The sequence below is a fragment of the Crassostrea angulata genome, chromosome 7, assembly GCF_025612915.1.
Source record: "Crassostrea angulata isolate pt1a10 chromosome 7, ASM2561291v2, whole genome shotgun sequence".
NCBI classification, from domain to species: domain Eukaryota; kingdom Metazoa; phylum Mollusca; class Bivalvia; order Ostreida; family Ostreidae; genus Magallana; species Magallana angulata.
Genome location: NC_069117.1, coordinates 9,582,602 through 9,607,649, shown reverse-complemented (window position 1 = coordinate 9,607,649; position 25,048 = coordinate 9,582,602). Strand labels below are relative to the sequence as shown.

General features: G+C 32.6%; 2 protein-coding genes across 6 annotated transcripts in view; one reads left to right on the top strand and one right to left on the bottom strand.

Moving 5' to 3' along the window:
* LOC128155704 (protein Wnt-6-like) overlaps positions 1-2,509 on the bottom strand; it is a 29,967-nt gene extending 27,458 nt beyond the window's left edge. For both annotated transcript variants that reach the window (XM_052817549.1, XM_052817548.1), the window contains exon 1: positions 2,336-2,509. The gene's annotated coding sequence lies outside the window, so the exon portion shown is untranslated. The remainder of the gene's footprint in view (positions 1-2,335) is intronic.
* A 2,611-nt stretch (positions 2,510-5,120) lies between these two features.
* Positions 5,121-24,147, top strand: LOC128156049 (protein Wnt-10a-like). 4 transcript variants are annotated; one of them, XM_052818017.1, is made up of 7 exons: positions 5,121-5,408; positions 11,181-11,316; positions 12,396-12,790; positions 14,637-14,902; positions 20,196-20,461; positions 22,310-22,456; positions 22,932-24,147. In XM_052818017.1, the coding sequence occupies exons 3-7, from the start codon at positions 12,615-12,617 to the stop codon at positions 23,244-23,246; spliced, it is 1,170 nt and encodes a 389-aa protein (XP_052673977.1). In that variant the 5' UTR covers positions 5,121-5,408; positions 11,181-11,316; positions 12,396-12,614; the 3' UTR covers positions 23,247-24,147. The 4 variants fall into 4 exon arrangements, with proteins under 4 accessions (XP_052673977.1, XP_052673976.1, XP_052673979.1 ...); XM_052818016.1 differs by lacking the exon at positions 11,181-11,316; XM_052818019.1 differs by lacking the exon at positions 11,181-11,316 and having other exon boundaries at positions 5,123-5,408; positions 22,310-22,450.
* The last annotated feature ends 901 nt before the right edge of the window (positions 24,148-25,048 follow it).

The window sequence follows — 25,048 nt, the reverse complement described above, 5'->3', positions numbered from 1 at the left end:
TAACAAATAAAATATTGACCGATATAACAAACTTGTTCCTGAAATGTGTGTAAAATACGATAAATTTACAGGATCGTCAGATAGATTTTTTTTTTAAGAAATAAGACAATGTAATCTTGTACTATCAGCGAAGAAAATCTCTCTCTCTCATAAATTAGAGCAACATATTCAGTGATCCATCAGACACAAGAAGGCTGTCTAAATGGGTACATCAATAACTGTTTCTTCACTAGGTGGTGCATGTTTTATAGTTTTTGTGCATGGTTTTATCAACTCTATGTGATGTAGTGGAACAATCCGACAAATAAAAATTCCAATGGATTTCAGTTAAAATTAAAGATTTATAACAGCCACAAATTAAAGTAGGTTATAGGAGCTTTGCTTTTCATCTGTACCCATGACATAACTTTAATTCAATCGCCTGTACAAAGGGTGGGATTCAGACTCTCAGTAGATAGCTAACATGACCGAGCACTCAAAAACCATTCCTGGCATTCTTGGAAATAAATTTGCCGGGAAATTGGTCATCTTATTCCTATTGAAGAATCGGTTGATTTTTATTATTATCACAACGTATCACCTATACAAAACAAACATATTTGTACATATATTTTTGCATGCGTGCGATGATACGGTTTGATGAAATTTAATGAAGGTTTTTAATGGATTATCTCATTTCGTGGATTTTCACACACACAAAAACATTAAAATCAACAAACATCTAAAGAAATCATTTATAAAAGCATTTAAATTAAATTGTTTTCAATTACTTATAGAAAGAATGCGCCAGACCAATTTATGCTCAATTTAGAACCCGTGGCACTATCCCACACACATCAACTTGAAGGGAACTATTTCAAATATTGCTTTTGGATAAAATAATTAGATAAATTAAACAAAATTCACTCCTGCCAATTCGGCTAATGTTTTGATGGCTTCTCTTGTTTCTCATGCACTAATGTACCCTTTGTCTTTTACTTAGCGTCTTATGTAACATGTCGGATATCACGACGCTCAGGGCGATATCAGGCAAACTACGAATCTCCCATTAAAAGAACTTTGCAGTGTTTCTCACAGATGGACCACAATATGATTATTAAAAATAGTATATCTTGGTCCCAATCCCTATAACCAAATTGAATCCAGACCAAATCGGACCCCCTGATATCGCCCCGAGCATCTGTAGCATGTGTACTCAGTCACTGGGTTTATGACATTGTGAGCCCCACAGTTCGATTGAATAGTTTAGAGGGATGCAGATACTTAAAAGACACACGAGGTTAATTTTGCAGAGAAAGAAAAGAATGAAAGAAAATGAGGCTTATGATAATTTATTTATCAAAAAAAAATCTATTAGTTTGCATTTTATTTTGAATTGCCATTCAGTTTTTATTCAGCATATTATGGTATCTAAGATGAGTTTTCTATGAATTTATTTGTATTTCACTTAAAACACTGTAGACTACTCCTTCAATTTACATTGCTATTTTGCCATGATTTTATTCAAATTTTGGGGATAATTTGGCAATATAAAATTTGCAGAACAAAAAAATACGTGTCGTTATATCCTTCAAGTTTTCTTACAACATGCCAACAATTTATGCTTTTGGTATAAAGAAGGTCACATTATATACAAAATTACATATTTAAAACCCGACATAAAACATCCTAGTATCTGTTAATAAAGGAAAGGGTTATCCGGTAAACTCTTGTAAAAATTACAACTGGTGAAAAAAGATACTTGCAGAAAAAAATTACTGAATCTTAGAATAGAGCCTTTAAGTTACTGTTCTTCTGAAATGTAAATATTTTTTCTCTGAAATTTTACTCAGATTAGCGAAGCATTAAGCCCTAAATGACTCGTGCATGTACATATACGTTAAACCTATAATGTAAATAAACCATGTGTCGAAAAGGGATACGGACAGAGAATTACTAAGTATACCTAGTTTTTCAATTAATGAAACGTGAACGGATTGTTGGTAGGGTGGGTGTCAATAGGACACCGTCAAACTTAATATGCACACTAAAACAAAGCTAGCCTTACGGTACATGTATATGCTACCTAGTGTATGATTACTGGGGGATAAAATAAAATATATGTTTCATAACATGCATGTACAAATCCTAGACGACCTTTATTTTTGGCATACAAGTATTAATAAAAGTGTTATGTATAAATAATATAAATGAATAAAACAAAAAATTAGTTTTTCTCAAAATACATAAAACACAAACGTAGCTTAAGTTATGGTGTTGCTAAATGCATTAGCAATTACATCATAAATGCATAATTATAACAACAAAATGGATTTTATAAAAATTGTGAACCTACCTCACGTTAGCTAGGTGCACCACCTTTTTCCTTCTTTGATGCCGATAGCTTCCTTTTTACAAGACATTGAGTAAGAAATTTCATTAGAGGGGAAAATATAAAACAGTCAAATTAGAAACCTTCAAATAAAAGTCGGGGTCTGAACTCTGTAGATTCTTGTCTCTTCATCAGAACTTAGTTACCGCCGAGCAGTGTTTACTCTCAGCAGATAAAAGTTTATGAAATTAAATTTTTCTGTGGATGTAAATAATACTCTCTGGTAATTTACATTTTGCCAGTCTGCTTTAATTACAAAACGTAAGAGATTTAGATTTATGCATGGAAAAAAGAAAGGGTATTTTTACCAACTATTAAGTTTTCTTAAAACTAATATATTTTTGGAAAACCATTTCAACCTATCAAGAAATGTACTGCATTTACACCCAAAAGATCTTGGTCATCAAAAGCATGTCAGTAAGCCACGTCAGTTTAATATCCCTTTTTCTTATTTTGTAAACTATCTATTGGTAATTATAAGTTTGTAGTTATTGCACATATGTTATCAAAATGTTTTTAAACTAGTCGTAAAGCAAACATTTTAATTTATTCTTAATAAATATGATTGTGGATATTTCATCTAAAGTTAATGTATATATATATATATATATATATATATATATATATATATATATATATATATATATATATATATATATATATATATATATATATATATATATATATATATATATATATATATTAATTCGCTGATTTAATGATTTGAACTCGAAACGTAGCTTTTTAATGTTACATCATAGAAAATTTAAGATTATTTCGATTATCTGATACATAAATAATAGTTTGTGAAAAATTGTGGGTTTTTTTACAAAGCTATATATATGTACATAAATATGTTTGTGATATAAGTTTTTTCACAGTTTACAGGTAATGTTTCACTATTGATTATACACAAAATAGAGAAATAAAAACATCTTATCTTATCACAATTAATATTTATATAATTTTTTAAATAAAACAAAAGAAAATAATTGGCGTTCATTCACTAATTCAAAAGGTGATGGGCACATTAATATGTAAGCAAATCTAAACTTGATGAAAGAAATAAATTTTAAAATCTACAATCATTATTAGTTTACCCTTAGATATTCTTCGTTTTGTGAGATCTGTTCTGAAATATGCGGATATAGTTTGGGACAACTGTTCTGATTGATACAGAAGTAATGTTATAAAAAGATACCAATATGTAAGTTGCTACTACTAGGATACTATCAGAGTTAAAAATAAACTCATTCAATGCTGCTCTGTACCTTTTATACTGCTGTGGTACATTGTGTTTTAGAAGCAATTAAGAATATAAAATCATATATAAGATATGTTGTTATCCTTCAAAATTTATATAATGATCTCAATCTCAATTGATGAAAAAAATATTTAAAAAGGGGGTAAAAGTTTGGGTTTTGTTTTTTGCAAAACTCTCTTATAATCAAAGACTAAAAATATGTATGCAAGTTTTCATAGATAATATTTTCATTAAAAAGGTGGTTTCAAAAATTAGAGTAGGTTTTTTTTCCTGAACAGTGTACATGTGTGTTACTTCAGATGTAATTTTTGCAAATAAAATATATATAATGGGTGTAAGTTTGTCCAAAATATTAACATACATATGATGCAGATAGTAGTGAGAGAAAAAAATGTATACATTTACGATTTCGTCGTTAAAAGTTTAAAATCCTAGGGTGAGTTGTAAAGAATAAAAACAGTTTGGTCGACATGATCTGACAATTTTTAAAAATGTTTATGACAAACAAAATATATACATGTATTTAGAAAATCTATCTCAATTGAATGGCAACCGCATCAATAAACATTTGCCATATGTTGGTTTATAAGTTTGTACAAAAATTATTTTTGCAATTAAAAAAATAGACTTTGAGTCCAATGTCATATTGACGGGTACTTAGTACTTCGAATATTTAAAATGTTCAAGATTTGTTAAGTTTATGTCCAAGTGTTAAGAACGAAGAAAGACAACTCAATATACAGTTTTTCAAGAATGTGAAAGTTATGTAATACAATAGACAATATCAAGTGAAAAAAATATAATTCAATATCAATTTCTTATTTTTTTTCCATTCATATGCTTATAGAACTTCATTTCTTTCATCTTGTGTTTAAAGTCGTCAAAATAATTAAAACATAAGTAAAAAGTAAATGTACAAATGTGCGTGAATTATATTTTTTATACCGTGATTAAATTTTTATTGTATTTCCACAAATCATGTATTTCAATTTTCCTCTTGATAAAGAAACATCAAAAGGTTTGTAAACTTGTGTTCTCAATCAAATAAAACTTTAATTGTCACTGCAGTTAAATAAAATTTTTCTTGATCTTTGGCCTGTACCCCAAATACAGACGCTATTCAAACAATCGCAAATATTAGATCTTTAATAACAAAATTGAAAATCTACGCAAAATTGTATAATTATGATAATTATGGAAAATGAAAAAAAAGGAAATTAGTTCATCAAATTTAGCTCTGATTACAGAAACAAGTAAGAGTACAGTATTTTAAAAGGGTGTACATATAGCCTATCAATATCACAAATCTTTTGTAGACAGCTGAAATCCACCATTCTTCCAATACCCCACTTATCTCCACAAAGATAGCGGATAATTTGAATTCTTTCCTAATTTACTGACAACTACCCGGGGTAATTTACCGCCGGATTTGCAATATTTAAACAGAATTTAAGCTTTTGGGGCCGATCCGTGTTTGTCAAAAGATTTTGAAACAAATGATAACACCGGCTGCCCGCCTCAATTTCTGGCGATCTTTCTTTGTTGTCCTCAGGATCAGGAATAATTCTAAACAAGATCTCTGGAACGTTTAAGAGAGTTCGTTGTATTTACATTTTACCCCAAGTACAATTGACTACGACAAGCATTTTGAACACTCTGACCCCTTGAAAAGAAGGTGATCCATCAAGAAAGAAGTCTTCATTCGCCATATTCCGCTCCTATAGGATTAGACCTGAAGATGGTTTACTAGATGGGTCAGATTTAGGCATCAAGGTAAGAGCTATATCTTTACATGTTGTACCTGAGTTTAAATATCTTTTTGTTAAAGACACGATAACATATTGCAGCGAAATTGACACCCGATATTAAACAAGCAACAATGTTTTTGGGCTTTTTATTATTATATAACAAAATAAAAGATGAATGATACCTGTATATCATTTGATATATGTGAAAAATAACCTCGATACACTGAAAACAAAAAATAAAATAAAAACCGTGTGTATATCAATGTTTATTTTGGTATACATTACAGACACTTAATAAAATCCAAGATCGGGTGCAGATTTTGCATTTGATAAATACCATTTTGTTTAATTTATGTATTTTTTAAACAAGATCATATTATTGTCGACCTGTTGAAATTTACTTGCATGAATTTAACATTCAGAATATAAGATTTGAAAAAAAACCCCACAACGACAATCACTTTTAAGAAGTTGTTATTAAATGTGCTATTATGATAACATTACAAGTGTATATCTTCTATATGTCGTACACATTTTTAGAATTGTGTGTTTTTTCTTGAGCTCAGACTGTTAATGCATTTTTAAATTACTCTTCCTCTCTCTTTTCCTTTCTTTCATATTTTTTCTGAGTATCAGGTATTCAAATCGTGGTTATTCTCTGGTCCTAGATTCTCTCCGCGGACTATTTTTTAGGCAACGTTGTCTTCGTCAAAATGAGGTTTTATGATAATGAAAAAATGCCTAATAACATTCAAAGTTTGAGAACGAAAAGACTTATATTGTCTTGCAAATGTAATACTATTTGGTTATTTTGAAATAACTAAATATGACTTCCGAAACGAGAAAAGAAAACGTATTTAAGTAGTAGATCGGGCATGTTTAATTGTGTTGCTGGCCATCAATCGGTCAGGGTGATCCTTAAGGAAATATTTAGTCTCAAAAAGTAGGCCGGAGTTACCCTGCTTGGATATAGCCAAACGGAGTGACTAGGGAAGGAAATGATAACAGACAATGGACCTCGGCAAGCAGACGACTCCGCGAGCTATAAAGTTTGACCAATCACAGCCAAACAATGACAAGGGGAAATTTACGATGTTTTCGTAGATTAATGAATCACCAACAGGCACTTGAAGATGGGCTTAATCTAAATTAAAGAACTATTACTAACAAGACGTGAAATTCCTTCCTATTTTCCCTGCTTCTTTATTGCATCTGATATGACGTCACTGCGTACAATGTGTTGGCGATATAAAAGGTCTCGTATGATAATATACATTTCAATGATATTGTGTTCTATAAAACCACTATTTCCGGTTTGTTCTACCGTACGAATTTACCGTGTATTTGAGATAACATTCAGAAATAGTTCACAAAAAATCTTGTTCTTATACAATAGGATAACGATAAGGATGGGTTTTTAAAGTATTTTTCTGATGTAGTTATTTTTGTACGTACACTATAACATTTCCTGGCAACAAAAATGGTGCAAAAATAATTGTCTAGAAACCTCTAATGAATCTCACATGGAAATCGGCGTATTAGACGGTGTCTCATTGATATTGTTGATAGGACCCACTCTGTAATGATAACTGTCTTTACAAGTAGCTGTTCATACCTCATCCGACAGACTTAATCTAATGCTGCTTCTCTCTTACCAAGAAAAAACTTATGATTTTCGACGTCCTTTTCCCCCCAAGATATATTTGCAAAATAGGCTAAGTTGTGATGAAGCTTTTCATGTAACATTTTTCATTTCGTCCAAATAGGTTAATCCAAATTGAGAGCCTTTTTTTTTTTAACAAAATCGCTTTTTTGCGGTAAGACACATAGATAAAATCAAAAGATTCTTTATTTTAGCAGTTTGTCGAGAGATCAAATACAAAGTATTCTCAAACTTAGGGAAAACATTTTAATGGCCTCGTGTTGAACAAGTTTGGGTATCAAATTCATGTAAGCCATAGAACAAATTTACTTAGATTCACAAAGGGAACGGGAATCGAAAATTTGACAAACACTCTAGCTAAAGTTTCTAACTTGACTGCACCCTCCCAGGTGATTCTGGAATATCAATTTTGATGTTTTGTCCTGTCTGCTAATTGAAGAGGCTTGTCTTTGTAAACTTACTGTTGAGTTGACTAATAGTAGGTAAGGGCCATGACAGTCAACATACAGATGCCTCTGATCTGCACAAAAACTGACACCGGATTTTTTTTATTTAAACAAACCGGAAAATTTGTGTTGATACTGATTTCGAATTTTAATAAATCCTATGGTGGATGTCGATGACCTTATATCTCAGCGTTCTGGTATCCAACTTTTACCAAATATCGACTTACCAATTCAGCAAGGTTACGTTGCCTGGATGAATTGAATCACCGTGCTCGGATTCAAAGAAAACTATCAAGTGTTTCCTTAATTGCTTCGTACCCTAATCACTTGCACAATGAAGTGTGTTGCTCGGGAATCCTTGTATTGGTTCGTGCAAGTCGATGAGGAAATTCGAGATTAAACTATCTAATGCAAATCATACATGAAGCGTTTACGTTCAATAGATGTAAAAATAGGGCGACAAAACGTTTTAATGAAGAATGACGCGATCAATAAATAAACAAAGTTAGGATTGGAATTTCTTAACTACTGTTGGAGTGCAAAAGAACCCTATTCAAGATAATAGCCATCTGTTAAGTTGATTCTGAAAATTAACAAATTTAGTTCATGGTGCAAAACAGAGCTTTTATAAATAAATGAGATTGATTCATAAAGATATGAATCGATTTATTTAAGGAATGAATTTAATATTTATTAGTTTTATACGATATAAAATGGTTTGGGGCAGTTTACGCTTTATAAACCGCGAAGCGGTTTATAAAAAAGCGTAAACTGTTCCAAACCATTTTATATCGTATAAAACTAATAAATATTGAATTCATTCCTTATAATTTAATTTATTTGTTATCAATTGTTGATAAAAACGGCCATTTGATCTTTAAAATGACATCAAATTGAACAAAATTCAAACGTAACGTCAGGCGGATTGATACGTTTTTGACGTTAGTCTTACTATGACGTAGGCAACATTCTTTATACGATATAAAATAAAAATTTTAACCAATCAGAAAGCGTGTTACAACCAGAATTAAATTATTCCGATTTAATAAAAACAATTTTTATTTTCAATAACCAAATCCATATGATACACTACTTAATTGTACTGTATGGATCAATAAAACTATTTTTTGTAACCTTGTAATGCTAATTTTTTATTTTTAAAAAAAAAAAACAAGACGGACCACACAAGACACACAAAGGACAGAAATTTTGTTCCCAGTTTAATGTACAATGCTTGGTTATTTCAGATAATGGGATGAGCAAGGTGATTCACAGCCAATTCATGAATCTAATCTGTCACGGAGATCAACGCGATAATATTCATTAGTACCCCGAACCCGACCTATTATGGGTGCATTGGGTTGACTGTTTGACGGGTAACCGCTATTTTCACACACAACTAAATTCTTACACCCTGTAACGTACAAGATTTATTGAAGGGATAAATTATGCCAGAAATAAAGACCTAGGACAAGCTAACCATGAAGTATTATTCACAAAAAAATTGTATAAAACGGTACCATGAAGATATGCACAGTACTTACAAATAATTATATAAATTCCATGACTTCATATTAAAGGATTGTCTTCAAAATTATTATGATTATCCTATACAGCTTCGGTTTATTTATGCAACAGAATTTCGAATTCGTAATTTATATACCGTCTCCCTACAAAAATAAAACCTAACAACAGCAAAAACCACAACAAATCAACCAAGTAAAACAATAAATTTCTATTTTTTTCAAGTTTTTCTATAATTTATCTGTTTTTGTATTCCGATGAATCCTAAATATTCAATACAAAAGTAAAGCACAAATCTCTCCTTAACCAGTTACGAATTTTCTATATTCTACACTGAAATAATTTTCCGTATAAATTAATAATAAACTAAGTTAACTAATTTTCTGTTGAAAAGATGCATCTTTTGCATGACAAACATGTTTGTATTTGATAAATTTCCATTTATCATGGATCAAATTGATGTCATTATACAAAACACGCTATCGAGACACATGCACACCCTTTCTTCGCCCCTATCTTTGATTCTATCGTTTAATGTGGTTTGTGTAACTCTATGATCTCGGGTGTTCTTTTGGAATAAGATGTTTAAATCAAATGCAAACATAATGTAATCTCAAACAGAATTCATCAGAGATATGCCGACCCAATAAATTCAACGGAGCAGAAACTTCACAGTTGAAGCTACCCTGTAATTTTTGCTAACAAGGTAATGATGTCGGTGGTTTTCACCATGGGATTAAACACACGTTTAAAACCAATTCCTAAAAACAGGTTGTCAAACTATTTATTATTATGACATCACATTGTGCAATGATGTAGAAGGTCATAGTTTCACTATTTTATTTGTAAACCCGCAAAGAATTGGCACGTTTCGGGATCCTTTGGTTGTTCTCAAACAGGGATAGAAATTATTCAGACATTAACCCAAACAATTTCGAAATCTTAACCCTTGGTATGTGGTCATTCGAACTTATCTGTGTGATTGCAATAGAAGAGGTTAAATAAGCAGACAATGTGCTGTCAGTGTTGCTCATCATTTAAATCACTTATATTGTCTAAACCCTCGAAGGTGTAAATAACCTGGGTGTTAAAATCAGTAAACTCGGCCCCTACTCTTTGTTCCCCCTTGCTTACGATACCTATCTGATCTAACAGGTGTCCGTTCGTGTATTGTGGGATCTCTACATTGTGAACTGTTCACGCTTTTTACAGTAAATGTTCTGTTGATAATTAGTTAATTATTTTGAGAAGCAAGGAATTTGAAAAATTTTAACCTACGATTCTTTTTTTGGGATATCGTCATTAAACTCTAACGCAACAAGGTAACCATTTGCTGACGTCACTGTTTTTTTAAAATGACATTTTTAAATTGGCACAAAAGTAACCACGAAATACAAGAGACATCAAGTACCGACGAAGTACTGGGAGGTAGGCTAAAGTGTGCTGTATCTAGGTTTTACTTGCTGGGCCCTTCACAACACATCTCTGTGTCTGTTTCGGAGGTTATTTTCCTCTGTTTGCAGTAACACGGTATCAAACGAAATAAATGAGTAAAACTTCGTTTGTTGGTGCAGCGAGTATATAATAAATTTCTGGTGTGTGATTAGAAGCAAACTAGTAAGCGGGAGAAAGGCTTTCATCGTACCGCACGTGCTTGCAACATGCGCGCGTTCGGGGGTTTCATCAAATAGATGAGTGCTGCGTGTTTCCTATTTTAATGGTAAACACAATATGATTACAATCTTACTCGGATAGAGAAAATCCCAAAAGATAAATTTATGTATCATTAGAACTTGTAAAGGCAGTTTGTTTGTTGAAAGTATTCCGCACCTTTATACAAAGATCTGAATGATCTAGGGTATTGTCAATGAAAAGTTCATTTCCCATCATGCCTTTCAAAACATTTTACATTTCCATAGTAACTCGGTGGTTCATTCTGTTAAGTCCGCCAATTTTCCAATATTGACATCTTCAAATCCGATTGTTTGTCCACAAGCCGTTTATTTATCAAATGTTCCATCAAACAAAAACTTGTCAATTATAGTATTAATAAGGATTCATATTTTGCGGATATAACACCAGAGTTCCTTTGAAATTATCTTAATATTCGTCGCCACCCCTTCCCAGTTCATTATATTATTTGATACCTTTTGCTTCTCATTAGCAACAAAAAGGGAGGGAGAGCAGATGATTAAATCGTGCAAGACCAACTTTAAATCTCGCCTTCTCCCCTCTCCCCGTTAAGTTTATCAGAAGACGTTTTACTACCTCTGTTCCGTCTTTGGCCACCATGGACACGGGTAAGTGTAGTGCATGCTTTGCCAGCAATCAGATTCAGATACGAATAATAAAAATGTAATTCTCTTTTCATTAACGAAAACCCTGCGCTAATAAGAAATTAATCTTTCGTATAAAAGTTTAAAAGTTTACTTATAAAAATGCATGAATTAATCTTGTATCTAATTCATAATTTTCGATTTGATTCATATAAAAAATGGGCATATTATGAATAAGATGGTTGCAGAATTGTTCAGCCTCAATTAACCCTGGATTACCTACAACGAATGACGTAATGGATTGTTCTTTGCTATCTACACCAGACTTCAAGGTTACAAGATTGTAGTTTACAACTTTCAAGATTATTTCAAGAGGGTTTTCTCCATCTTTAACCACTGGCAATGATTATGAGCTCTTACGTGTATTATAGATCATCTTTTACTGTTAAGATCATTTTTGGCGGATGAGCAAATCCATGCTTTTAGATATTTGATTCGGAGTTCTTTATTATTGCCCAAAAATTGTGAAATGTACACGAATAAATACCGTGGATGAATCATACAAGTCAATCGAGGGTTGTGAAAAGTGAAAAGTATGGTGAATGATTTATTTTTGTCAATATTATAATGTATTGCTGTTAATAATTTTATATTTGAAAAGAAATAGAGAGGTTAAATTGCCAGAACCCGTTTATTTCTGAATAATGTGTGTGAACCTTTATTCTATAATCCTTTCTTGTCTTTTACGATTTCCAAGTTAAAATCTATGTTAAAAAACATGTGAGATATGGATCAAAAACGTAAATACAAAATTGAAATTTATGAGGCAGAAAGGGTTATTTAAACCATTCATATCACAGTTATTTTCATAAGTTTAAAAAGATTTTTTTCTAGACTCAAACGGTAATAAAAAATAGATCAGCAAAGAAGCTCTTTCTAAAATCTTAATATATGAAAAGTACAATATTTTCCCGATCGATCTTAGTATTGTACGTTAACTCTTTCCACCGCTGGTGTGAGTATACAAGTGTGTGTGTTTATATAACCTGCGCTGCGTTTTTTTTCTATTCACTCTAGGTGGGTTTATTTTTGTTTCTTTTCAGATGACCACATCGATGACGAATTCTATTTTCTGGGGGTAGAAAAGTTGGAAATCCTATGATGCATGGAGATCAGCAGTGCAATTCCTTAGTATAATCCACTTTGTCATGGGCTTGACCAAATTACCGATGTGTTTCAATCATTATCCGAAATCGTCACAAGCATTTAGTTTCCTATGGACGAGGTATTGAGTTTCCAGTCTGTCAGCAAGGAATTTCTGAATGGAAGAACAGACTTATTTAGAGTGCAACTTACTCAGATCTTCAAATCATTCCAAAACTAAACGGCGGATTTCATGGAGAATATTTCTATTCCGGAAAAGCCGAATATTATTGTGTTTCAAAGACATGGTGTTTTTACTGACAATCTTCCTCGCATTCACTAGCAGTGTTGTCAGGTATGTTGTTTAATTTTTTAAGAGAAAAAAAAATAAACACAAAACTTATTAAAATCTGAATTAAGGAAAAGAATATCTATAAGACCTGAATAAATTCAATTATGATAGCAAATGGCAAATAAACTCGTCAACAATGTTAACAAATAAATCAATGGTAAATTTACATATTGTACTTTACTTAAAATTTTTAAGTTTTGGATTTCGATTAATTTTTCAAAGGTTTATTGTGGAGAAACAATTTTTTAAAGTTTAATTGGCAAACATCTGCTTTTAAGAAATTAATTTGATATTCTTACCAACATTTACACTTCAAAAATACGAAATATAAAAAAAAGTTTGAATAATAACAAACCTTCAAGACCCCGCTTGTTTATATCTTATTTCTTTAGACCGGTAATATGAAATTGCAAAGGTCATCAAAGCTTAATTTGATTTCTCTCGTTTCATTTGAAAAAGTTGAAATTTGAATCATAAAGTCTCCATTCTACAAAAACTCTAAATCACGCCAAGTACATAATGGTAGAACACGCGATGTTACCATAAAATATTTGGTAAATGTCTTATTCTTAAGTCAGCGTTTCATATATAATTACAATGAATGCATTTCATGACAAACTGCAGTTTTCTATGCACATATTTTTTTTTGATCTTCTAAAAACTGTAGTAAAAATAACACAGAGTATGCGAGTTGACAATATAAACTTTATTCTATGTCGACAAAAATGGGATTTTTCATGGCTTTTTACGATCTTCAGGTTTGATATTAAAATTGATGAATACATTCGATATGATCCTAAGTTCAGACATTTACACAGATCATCGAAAGTGTATGGTGTATTAATGTACGGGAGAAGTAATTGTATCTGTAATCAAACGAACGTTTTAAATAGGTAAACGATTGGTCTGTTCTTTTATGCTATGGTTCAACGCTGTGTTTCTTTGAAAGGCCGCGAAATCTATCATTTCTAACAGATAAAGCAATAACGTTCAATAGTAGACGGTCCTCCTTCCCGCTTTCATTCACAGACCAGTGTGAAATTCTTAAGGCTGTTCCGATTTCTTAACCACATTAAGGAGTTTGTGTATCTTAATGATTAATTTACTTTGATTTGGTGTTTACTCTAAATAAGGTAACAATTTGAGGACTCTCGCCTCTGGACAAGCAATGTCAACAGACATTTAAAACGGTGCTATAACCCCTTAACAGTTCCAGAGGATAAGGTGTTTGTTTACTTATCTAAACCAATTTCTTTTCTATTTAGATTTTCATTAGTTCGTAATTTATTTGCTCAATAGAAAAGTAGGAGGTTAGAGAATAAAAGATTTTTTTGAATGGATTTTTGAAATGGTTGATATCAAAGGAAAACCACGGCCCGCCTCGAGCACCTGTAAGAACCCCCCATGTTGATCGGAATCTGAAGGGTAGCGTCCCTTGGCCTGTGGGGTGCGACCTCGGTGCCCCCTCAGATATGACTAAGACTGAGGTCAACAGGGTATGGGAAATGATAATCAACACCTACATCCATAATATCGACAGTTGCCGTTTTGAAATAGTATCAATGGTTGAATATAAACGCTTTGATGGTATATTCTTCCTGGTGGTCTGACTTCGTATCCATGTATTCTTTACAAATCAAGTTTACCCTCTCTTCCCGAGTATTATACAGTAAAAAGCTGCAGATTATCTTCAAATCATATAGTTTTATACCAACTACATGTTACTATCGTCCTTAGTATATAATGTATGGTTTTGAAGATCATAATGAAGATAACCTTAAGATTATAGACAATATCATAAATTACTTATTTGAATTATGATATATTCATTTTTTTATTCATTTCACAGGGGAATGAGCAACGATATTCTACGTTTAAATATACCTCCCAACGAACCTAAGTTGGACCCCAACACGGTCTGCAAGACGTTCCCCGACCTGACCCCCCGACAGTACAGCCTGTGTAGTATGTACCCTGACGTCACGGCGTCCGCCATCCAGGGGATCCAGATTGGGGTCCATGAGTGCCAGAATCAACTCAGGAACGACCGCTGGAACTGTTCCTCTCTGGAAAAGAAAAATAAAAACCCACACGCAAGTCCCTTGCTTAAAAGAGGTACGGATCTTTTTGTTTTAATTTTATCATCTACTTCTACTACTATTAATTCTACTACTACTACTACTACAACTATTACTACTACTGTTTCAGGCAACAATTGGTCATACTGGGACAGTTATGATTGTACATGGTCGTATAAAATTTATGTTCTAATTTTTATGGAAATTTGTCGTAACAGATATAAATGTGCTGTAATCGACTTTTTTGGGGGTGGGGACGGGGGGTTGTTAGGTAAGTGGTCATTGTTGGCGTGTATTTTGGTTGTTGACATTTTCGGTACTTAATATGGCCAGTTTGTAGGTTAACTGAAGACTAATTAAGATATTTTGAACTGATATTTTTTTTTATTAAAGACTGCATTCAATGATTAACTATGTTGGTTTATTGGAAAGTATATCATTTACGGAGCATCTTGGTTTACTAAATACTTTGTCATTTTATATTACATGTATGTTGGTGCATTGAAGACTACATGCATCTTCTTGTTGCGGCATCTTACATAAAGGATCGTTTTAGATAAAACGACGATAAACGGCTTCACTAGAAAAATAGATCTAAAATCGGAAAGCAATGCCGATCATGTTCTCCCTGCAGATGCACTGAATTGAAAATCCTTGATAAACTCCGAATTCTTCATCGTTTATTTTGCATGAGGCTAATTATTTCAAGAGTTACGAGTCTTCTACGTACGAGGTGTTCAAGTCAAATGCACCTTTAGGTTCAGTTTTCAATGGAAGAGATAATTTCCGTTAAGATAAAGATATCGTAAGGATATTGCTCAACAGAACAGTCGTAAATCAGTCTTAACCATTCTCTGTGGTATGCTAAGTATATGCTTCTTTCAAAAAGCTGATATTGTATAGACCTATAAAATTATAGCCAAACGAAACCTGGTTAGGGTCCATTCAGCAAGGTAAACGTTTTGTAAACTGTTTTCTTTCACGGTGATGCAATTAAATGAAATTTACACGCAAAAAATCTAAGGCGTTCGTTTACAGACACTCGGAATCTTTTGTTCCTTGGTGGTATTCTGTTTCAGCGAATCAAAATCATAGCAATGTATTCACGTTTTGTCGTCGCATTTGAGGACATATTTAGCCTTGTTAGTAATAACAGTTTGTCGGTATTTGTACGGGGTCGCTTTGATGTTTTTGTGTTGCAGGAAAACACAGGTAATAGGCTTGACCAGAATGATACAGGTGCGCCGAGATCTGAAACAGTGACAAATAAACCGCCAAAGCATAGCATGTTATTAATCCAACTGCCGCTGAGTAGAACAACCATTCAAGATTGTTTTGAGCCAGATATTTCGGATTCAGACCCATTTTTGTAAACCCTTCAATTTTGAAATTCTCCTTTTATTTTGTACTTCTCTAGTTTTCATTTTTGTTAGCTCACCTGAGCTGAAAGCTCAAGTGAGCTTTTCTGATCACCTTTTGTCCGTCGTCCGTCTGTCCGTCTGTCCGTCTGTCCGTCCGTCCGTCTGTCCGTCTGTCCGTCTGTCCGTCTGTAAACTTTTTACATTTTAAACTTCTTCTCTAAAACCGCTTATCCAATTTCAACCAAATTTGGCACAAAGCATCCTTATGGAAGGGCGAATATAAATTGCAGAAATAAAAGTCCGATCTGTATTCAAAGCGGAGAAAACCTTGAAATTGTAGAAAAAGGGGGGTGCATTTTTAAAAATCTTCTTCTCAAGAACTACCGAGGCAAATTCAACGTAGTTCAGCATAAATTATCCTTATGGGAAGGAAAATATAAATTGCAAAAATTAAGTGGTAATTCTGTTTCAAATCTGAGTTATTACGAAAATAATAATAAAGGAAAGGCGTGTTTCAATCAGTTTAATAGGTTCGGGTTCGGCATACAATAAAATGGGTAGACAAGACTTGGCCTGGGTAAAACAAAGTATTAGCAGTTATTAATCTGCCAATCTCATTAAAATTTCAGGATATTTGATGGACTAGTATATTTGTATTCGCTGTAAATATTGCTGCAAAATAATGCGTACCGGTATTTGGAATTGACGATTGCCGATCTGCCCCGGCTTTTATTTTGCCACGGCCCGGGTTTGCATACCCATTTTACCAAGACTCGTATTCCATACTTCTAAAACGAGGTTCTTTGTTTAAAGCAGCCATGACATTATACGAAAAAGGTTCGATCTGACTATGATGAATTTGCTTGTTGTGCAACAGTTCGCGTATGAAGGGAAATTTTGAAACATGCAAAATATATTGGTGCCGATTTTGTGAAATAAATTGAGGCTAGATATTTCAATGCGTTGACAGTTTTCACACATGACGTTGGTGCTAGCTTGTTCTAATTTTCGTTTCGTTTTCATTATTTATGCTTTGTTACCTGGAAACTATCGTCTGTATTTCGTGATTTTTACGTATTAAATCAAACAGAGAATTCGTTAAATCAAACAGTTAACTGTTTACCTGCGCAAATTAAGCAAAATCTGATGTAGGGGTAGGTGCCTACTGAAATACAATTCATTCTATCGGTAATTCGGCATTATCTTTTGCGTAATGGCAGATTAATGCAATAGGTTTTGTTGAGATGCTCGGCATTTTCTCGAGTTTATTCAGTTTAAATAGAGTTTGATATCGCTGACGGAAATATGTAGGTATATACATGTAATATATATATGAATAATTTCGAAAAAATAAATTGTGTTCTTTATTTGTTATACATGTAGTGCATGTTTCTTGTGTTTAATTGTTTACAGTTTCTATTTACTAACCATATTTGAGTGTTAAGCTTCGAATTATAAGCAAGATACAAAGATTTGCTCACAATTCTATGTTTGTACACATATCTTAAAAACTAAAGATTAAAAAATTAAAAAAATTGTCAATATTTATTAAGAAAATTTTCAAAGTCTGTTCTTCCAGAAACCAACGTATTGTAAACTTAACCTTTTTAGCTCACCTGAGGATGGGGCCACAATGGGGGGTCGAAGTTTAACAAATGAATATATAGAGTAAATCTTTAAAAATCTTCTTCTCAGAAACTAATCAGCCAGGAAAGCTAAAACTTGTGTGAAAGCATCATCAGGTAATGTAGATTCAAATTTGTAAAAAAATCATGACCCCCGGGGGTAGGGTGGGGCCACAATGGGAGATTGAAGTTTAACATAGGAATATATAGAGTAAATCTTTAAAAATCTTCTTCTCAGAAACTAATTAGCCAGGAAAGCTGAAACTTGTGTAGAAGCATCCTCAGGTAGTGTAAATTCAAATTTGTGAAAATCATGATCCCCAGGGGTAGGGTGGGGCCACAATGGGGTGGTCGAAGTTGTACATAGGAATATATAGAGTAAATCTTTGAAAATCTTCCTCTCAGAAACTAATCAGTCAGGAAAGCTGAAACTTGTGTGAAAGCATCCTCAGGTAGTGTAGATTCAAAGTTGTGAAAATCATGATCCCCAGGGGTAGGGTGGGGCCACAATGGGGGTCAAAGTTTAACAAAGGAATATATAGGGTAAATCTTTAAAAATCTTCTCAGAAACTAATCAGCCAGGAAAGCTGAAACTTGTGTAGAAGCATCCTCAGGTAGTGTAGATTCAAAGTTGTGAAAATCATAACCCTGGGGGTAGGTTTGGGCCACAATGGGAGGTCGATGTTTTACATAGGAATAAACAGAGTTAATCTTTAAAAATCTTCCTCTCAGAAACTAATCAGTCAGGAAAGCTGAAACTTGTGTGAAAGCATCCTCAGGTAGTGTAGATTCAAAGTTGTGAAAATCATAACCCTGGGGGTAGGTTTGGGCCACAATGGGAGGTCGATGTTTTACATAGGAATAAACAGAGTTAATCTTTAAAAATCTTCCTCTCAGAAACTAATCAGTCAGGAAAGCTGAAACTTGTGTGAAAGCATCCTCAGGTAGTGTAGATTCAAAGTTGTGAAAATCATGATCCCCAGGGGTAGGGTGGGGCCACAATGGGGGTCAAAGTTTAACAAAGGAATATATAGGGTAAATCTTTAAAAATCTTCTCAGAAACTAATCAGCCAGATGATTCTTTATAATTGTTAAGACTTTGGCCCCAGGACAATTCTTTGGCCTCACGAGAAGGTTCAGAGGTTGATGTACGTTTATATCCCATATATAAACTATTGTTAAGGATCTTTTTGAGAACTGCAATGCTCAACATATGATATGACTATAAAATCATCCTGTTAGAAAAGGGACCAATGATTATAAACATAAGAATATCCAGGGGAAAATGGATTTTATTTATACAGGATCTACATGTATTATTGTACATTGTCCAGATAGTTTGTATTATGACTCCATTAAGCTGATTTTACCCTACCTATTGTTCCTCAGGTGAGCGATGTGGCCCATGGGCCTCTTGTTTGGAATGTTATCAATAATATATTGTCTCTATTGATTTTTATAAAATTTATGCATTCACTAAAATAACAAAAATAATTCAAACAAAATGCTAACATAACAAATTTATAAATATGATTATTCACCCCCTCATCATATTTACTTGAATGCGTTTTAGATTTTTTAAACAGTGTAGCTCTGACAAAAAATATGAAAATTAAAAATTCTCCCATGATTCTAGCCACATTTAATTGTAGATTTTCCAGTCTATGAAAACGGTTGCTTTTTTATGGCAGTTATCTCATCTGCACTATCTTCATAATTTCCAGAATTTATGGCCTAACTATAATCAGAACGTTGAGAAAAAAATAGATAGTGCAGCGGCTCGTCTTCGCCCGAAGTTGACTGTTTTCTCCCAGCTTATAATACCAAACCACGGCCTTTTATCCATCCCAAGTTTGATCTTTTGAGCACAAACAATGTCATTTATCATGATTAAGATATTAGATTGTTTCAAGGAACAGGCTGAACTGTCTCTCGTATCAAAATTAGCGCTGTAATCTACCGCCCACTTACCGGTCCAGCTCGATGTGAAGGGATACCACACAGCTGATAATACCTAACACGCTTTTCATGAAGTGAACTTAAAATGATATCTGAATAAGGATTTTACTTTGATTTTACAAAAAAAAAACCCGTCAATTGACTTATCCTGTTGATATCTTTTTTATCTCATTAAATGACAGATATACCTTATGAAAGAATTTACATTTCTGTTTAATCGGGTGTAAATATACACAAATTATTAATATCAACTATTTTGCATATATTCTAATAAATGTAAGAACATTGACATTTTATTAAATATACCTAGATTTTTACCGTGATGAAACGTGGTGTAAAATGTATGTGCGAAAACTTAAGTTGAAATTACATTCTCTTTTTACAGGGTACCGAGAGACGGCGTTTGCTTACGCCATTTCCGCTGCTGGCGTGGTTCACCAGGTGGCGGTAGCGTGCAGTCTTGGGAAGTTGAAGTCGTGTGGCTGCGACATGAGTCGGAGAGGGAAAGTCAGGAACTGGGAGTGGGGAGGATGCAGTCACAACGTGGACTTTGGGGAACACTTCTCCAAGAAGTTTTTGGATTCAAAGGAAAAACGTTCAAAAGATATACACGCCAAAATTAACTTACACAACAACCGAGCAGGAAGGCTGGTAAATATAAATTTGTACTGTGTTAAAGCCATCTCGCATACGAGTACAGTATGTTTCATAAATACGAGTACAGTATGTTTCATACATACGAGTACAGTATGTTTCATACATACGAGTACAGTATGTTTCATACATACGAGTACAGTATGTTTCATACATACGAGTACAGTATGTGTCATACATACGAGTACAGTATGTGTCATGCATACGAGTACAGTATGTGTCATACATACGAATACAATGTTTCATACATACGCGTACAATATGTTTCAAACATAGGAGTACTGTATGTGTCATACATACGAGTACAATATGTTTCATACATTCGATACAGTATGTTTCATACATACGAGTACAGTTCCCCTTAAAAATTTTGCGAACGTTGTGTATATATAAGTATACATTTATGCTCCTAATACATGTAGATTTAATCTTTCTTCATTCACGTTCCATACCATTTTCCATCTTGCAATATCATTGCTTTTTTATAAAAAGTAACAAGGAGTAACAATCCTTTTTCTATACAAAATAAATTATAATCTTTTGAGCATAGCATTGCATCAGAGTACTTACTAATTAATAGTTAAACAATGACAAGCCCTTTGTGTCACACCTAGTATACTTGTGGGCGACACGGTCGATATTGCTTGAGTTACAAACACCCTGCTGGAATTTCTTCGCTCGTAGGCGACCGTTTCTTTTTGTGAGGCATAATTAATAAATAATAAATGATGTCTGATGCGCGAAAGGTCATGAGCGTTTATGATTCACAAAACAGTTCACTTCAAACGAACAAAATGAAAGTAAACGCGAGAAGTGAGTCAATTAATTACTTGATTAGTAACCATCACTTTAATTAACACTGTAGATCCCAAGATGGGTCCTATTAATTAGCATGGTTTAGTTTTAGTGCAACTCACCTACATTCTAATTTCACTTGTAATACAAACGTTTGCTAATTACTAGAAGCGAAGATATTTGGCACTGAGTAAATTGCAGACATGACTAGTCTCACCAGAAATCTACATGGACATGTAGTTCGTAATAACTAAAACTCATCTTTAGAAACGTTTTAATAATATTTTATTATCACTAAAACTCATTGTTTCGTTATCAAAGATACATGTTACAGAAAGGGAATAATAAAATACGAATAAAGGAATACGTGTACAAACTGGAGATATATTATCGTTTTAAATCAAAAGATTTTTTTATTGTCAATATTTTGATTGGGTAATAAACCCTCGTAGTTCAAACCTTAAAATTTGAGTTTAAGCATATTTATTTTTATTGCATTCATAGCATGTCTACAAAATTATTTTCGACTATTCTGAGATCCTTCATTCTTAACAATATAAACACTGGAATGGTATTTGATAAAATGAAAAAATATAATTTTCCTCCTAAAAACCTCATTTAATCATGATCACAAAGATCCAACAGAAAATAATGAAAAGGCTATTTCTTACAAAGTGTGAACATAAGTATTTTATTAAGAGCTGTTTAAATTCAGAAATAGGGAATCATTTTTTGAGAATTATGAGGTGATCAAATATGGTCGGTATGGTCAAATCCAATAAAGCCCGAAGGTCTTTAGGATAGATTTGATTACGTCCGACCGTATTTGATTACCTCATAATATTGAAAGAATGATTCCCTATGACTTATTATAAACTTGTCAGCAATTTTACGATATTAAAATAGTCATTAATGAAATGTATTACGAAATCGAAATCGTTACGAAATCGATTCATAGAGCTATCAAAGACACAGACACTGGTAAATGTAAATATTAAACAGTTTTGATACATGTATTTCCTTCCTAAAACTTCTTAATTTTCTGTTAAGGCCGTAATCAGAAACGTCAACAGAAAATGCAAATGTCACGGAATGTCTGGAAGCTGTGAGATGCAGACATGTTGGAAAGCTACTCCCGATTTCAAGGATGTAGGAAATCGCTTAAAGAGGAAGTACAGGTCGGCAAGAAAGGTAAAGGTAAATGTTCTTTGTTGTAACTTTATACCCGTAAATGACCAGGCATCACAATTCCTGTTCACTGCAAGGCATTTTTATGCACAAAAAAGATATCATTTTTGTTACATAAGGATACTTACTTCTAAAGAAAAAAATCAATATGGAAAAGCGGCAAAATGAGAACTACAGGTGTTAATCCTTGAAAGAAAAGATCTTAAAATCTTATTTAAATTAAAAGAAACTAGGAACTGTGATGTAATACTGGATTTTCTGTTCATAAAATCCCCTCATTTTATGTAGTCATTTTTTGTATTGTGTGTGAAAATTGTTTAACGAAATCCTTTTTGTGTGCATGAAACCAATATATTCAGAAATTTATGGAAAATTCAATGTTAATATCTAAGTACCTACATGTACTTTGAGTATTTCTCTTCATAGTAATTACTAAAAAGAGTATAAAGAAACACTTTCAATCAGTTTTGGCGTCTTTTTTCAGGTTGACGTACTCAACAAAGTGAAAACGCACTATAAGAAAATTAGAAAATACACGAGAAAGACTGATCTTCTTTTCTATGAACAATCTCCTAATTACTGTGATCCAAATCCGGAAGTGGATGCACCAGGGACCTCTGGTAGACTTTGCAATAAGACAAGTTCAGGGGTAGATAACTGTGAAACACTGTGTTGTGGTCGTGGTTATAATACTTTACGAGTGAGACGGACGGAGCGATGTGACTGCAAATTCCACTGGTGTTGTTATGTTGTCTGCCAAACATGCAAATATAATGAATGGGTCACAGTATGTAAATAATATACTAAACCTTTTATCTTTATGGTTTTGTTGTCCTCTTTTTGTTCTATGTTTACATTTACTTATCATAATATTTTGTGTATTTTGTGAATATTGGTGTTGATTATGAACTTATTCAGGTGCAGTTTTCACATAAAATTTTATAACTTTCTAAAAGTTACAATCATCCAAGGACATGTAATCTGAACTTCCTTCTGCAGTTGTTGAAATTTGATGGTAACTTTTTTGTTATTTTAATTTATGTCATTCTCTTATATGAATTTTTTATCTTCTTACTATCATTAAGAAAGGAGTCTTCTCGTTATCAGACATATTTCGAATGTTAACAAATTCATGAAATTTTCACATGGGTCATATTAACATATGATAGTATCAGTTTAATCAAATTTGACCATCTTGTTTTTGCATCAATGTCAGGTCAAGGTCGAGAGGTAGTTATCTGTAGTTATGTAAACATCTTTTAAGATGTAAAGTTTTCATTCATCAATAACATGACTAAATGTCACAATGTCTGACAATTTATATTGAAATTGAGAAAATATTTAAACTAAAAATGATATTGCTTAACCCATATTTTCATAAATTTTGAAGATATCATAAAGATTTTTCTCGTACTCTTCTAATATAGAAATATTTCTATTTTTTACATATATGAAAACTCTATATGAATATATAAATTAACAGAAAAACTAATATACTGACCATTTAGTAAGAGAAAAAATACGGTTTTAGTGGGATTTTTTTATAAACAAAACTATTTATAAAATGGGCGCTTAAAAAGCTAATAAAATGTAATTTGATCAAAAATCATATTTTAAAAACACTTTCTGAAACCTAACTATCACATTATAAGTTTACATTAATTAAAAAATCCATCATTATTATTATTATTGTTTTGAGAATGCTATCTACAGTACTGGAATTCTGAATACAAAACGTGATATTTTCTTACGCCAGAGTTCCAGCAAAAATATAGTCCTTGACTTTTGTTACTATTTTTTTGCCAAGTTGTAAAAATGTAAGAAAGAAAGAAAAATATATATTATCTTTAAATTTCCTTTCATCTTGATGAAATGAACTTTAATCAAATGTACTTTTGGTATTCTGACAAGTCGAAAACAAGACGGGACTCCTTTAGTTTAGTTCTGCAACACATGACTGTTCAACTCAGTATTTACAGATCGTGTGATATTCTTCTTCATCTATACTACATGTATATTTAGATGCAAAATTCACAAGCAATACCGTAACCACCAAACACAAGTAGAAATAAAACCTGAACAATTGTCACCAGTAAAAATAGTTTAAATAATAATTAGATTCCTTTTCTTTTATAAAAATAAATGAGATCCCTATTTGTTTATGGTTACTTCATACTAATTTGTATATAAATCTGAAGAGTGCTTGTATTCTATTCTCGTTGATCAGACTTGAAAATAGAAGCTTTAGGTGGATTTAGTGCTTGAACTCTTCAGATACATTTGTACTAAGATTCAATAGCATCTATTTCATTCATATCCTATAAACATTGTCATACATTTTTTGTATTCTATTTTTGAATTCAATAAAAACTAAAAGCAAATGCGTTAATTTATTGAATGTACATGTACTATATATATACAGCAAAACTCGAATATAACGAACACGGATATAGCGAATTTACGGCTATAACGAATTATTATTCATGTCCCGGAAAATTTCTTATATAAACCTATAGAAAATTGATGTATATAACGAACACGGCTATAAAGAATTTACGGCTATAACGAAGTAATTTTATGACCCCCGCTGGCAAAATTTTA

Bases quoted from the DNA above. Each gene is read 5' to 3' on its own strand.
- LOC128156049 (XM_052818016.1), top strand. From the start codon at position 12,615: ATGGAAGAACAGACTTATTTAGAGTGCAACTTACTCAGATCTTCAAAT. The intron at 12,791-14,636 runs GTATGTTGTTTA...TTCATTTCACAG, and splicing joins TTCACTAGCAGTGTTGTCAG to GGGAATGAGCAACGATATTC. The intron at 22,457-22,931 runs GTAAATGTTCTT...GTCTTTTTTCAG, and splicing joins GGTCGGCAAGAAAGGTAAAG to GTTGACGTACTCAACAAAGT.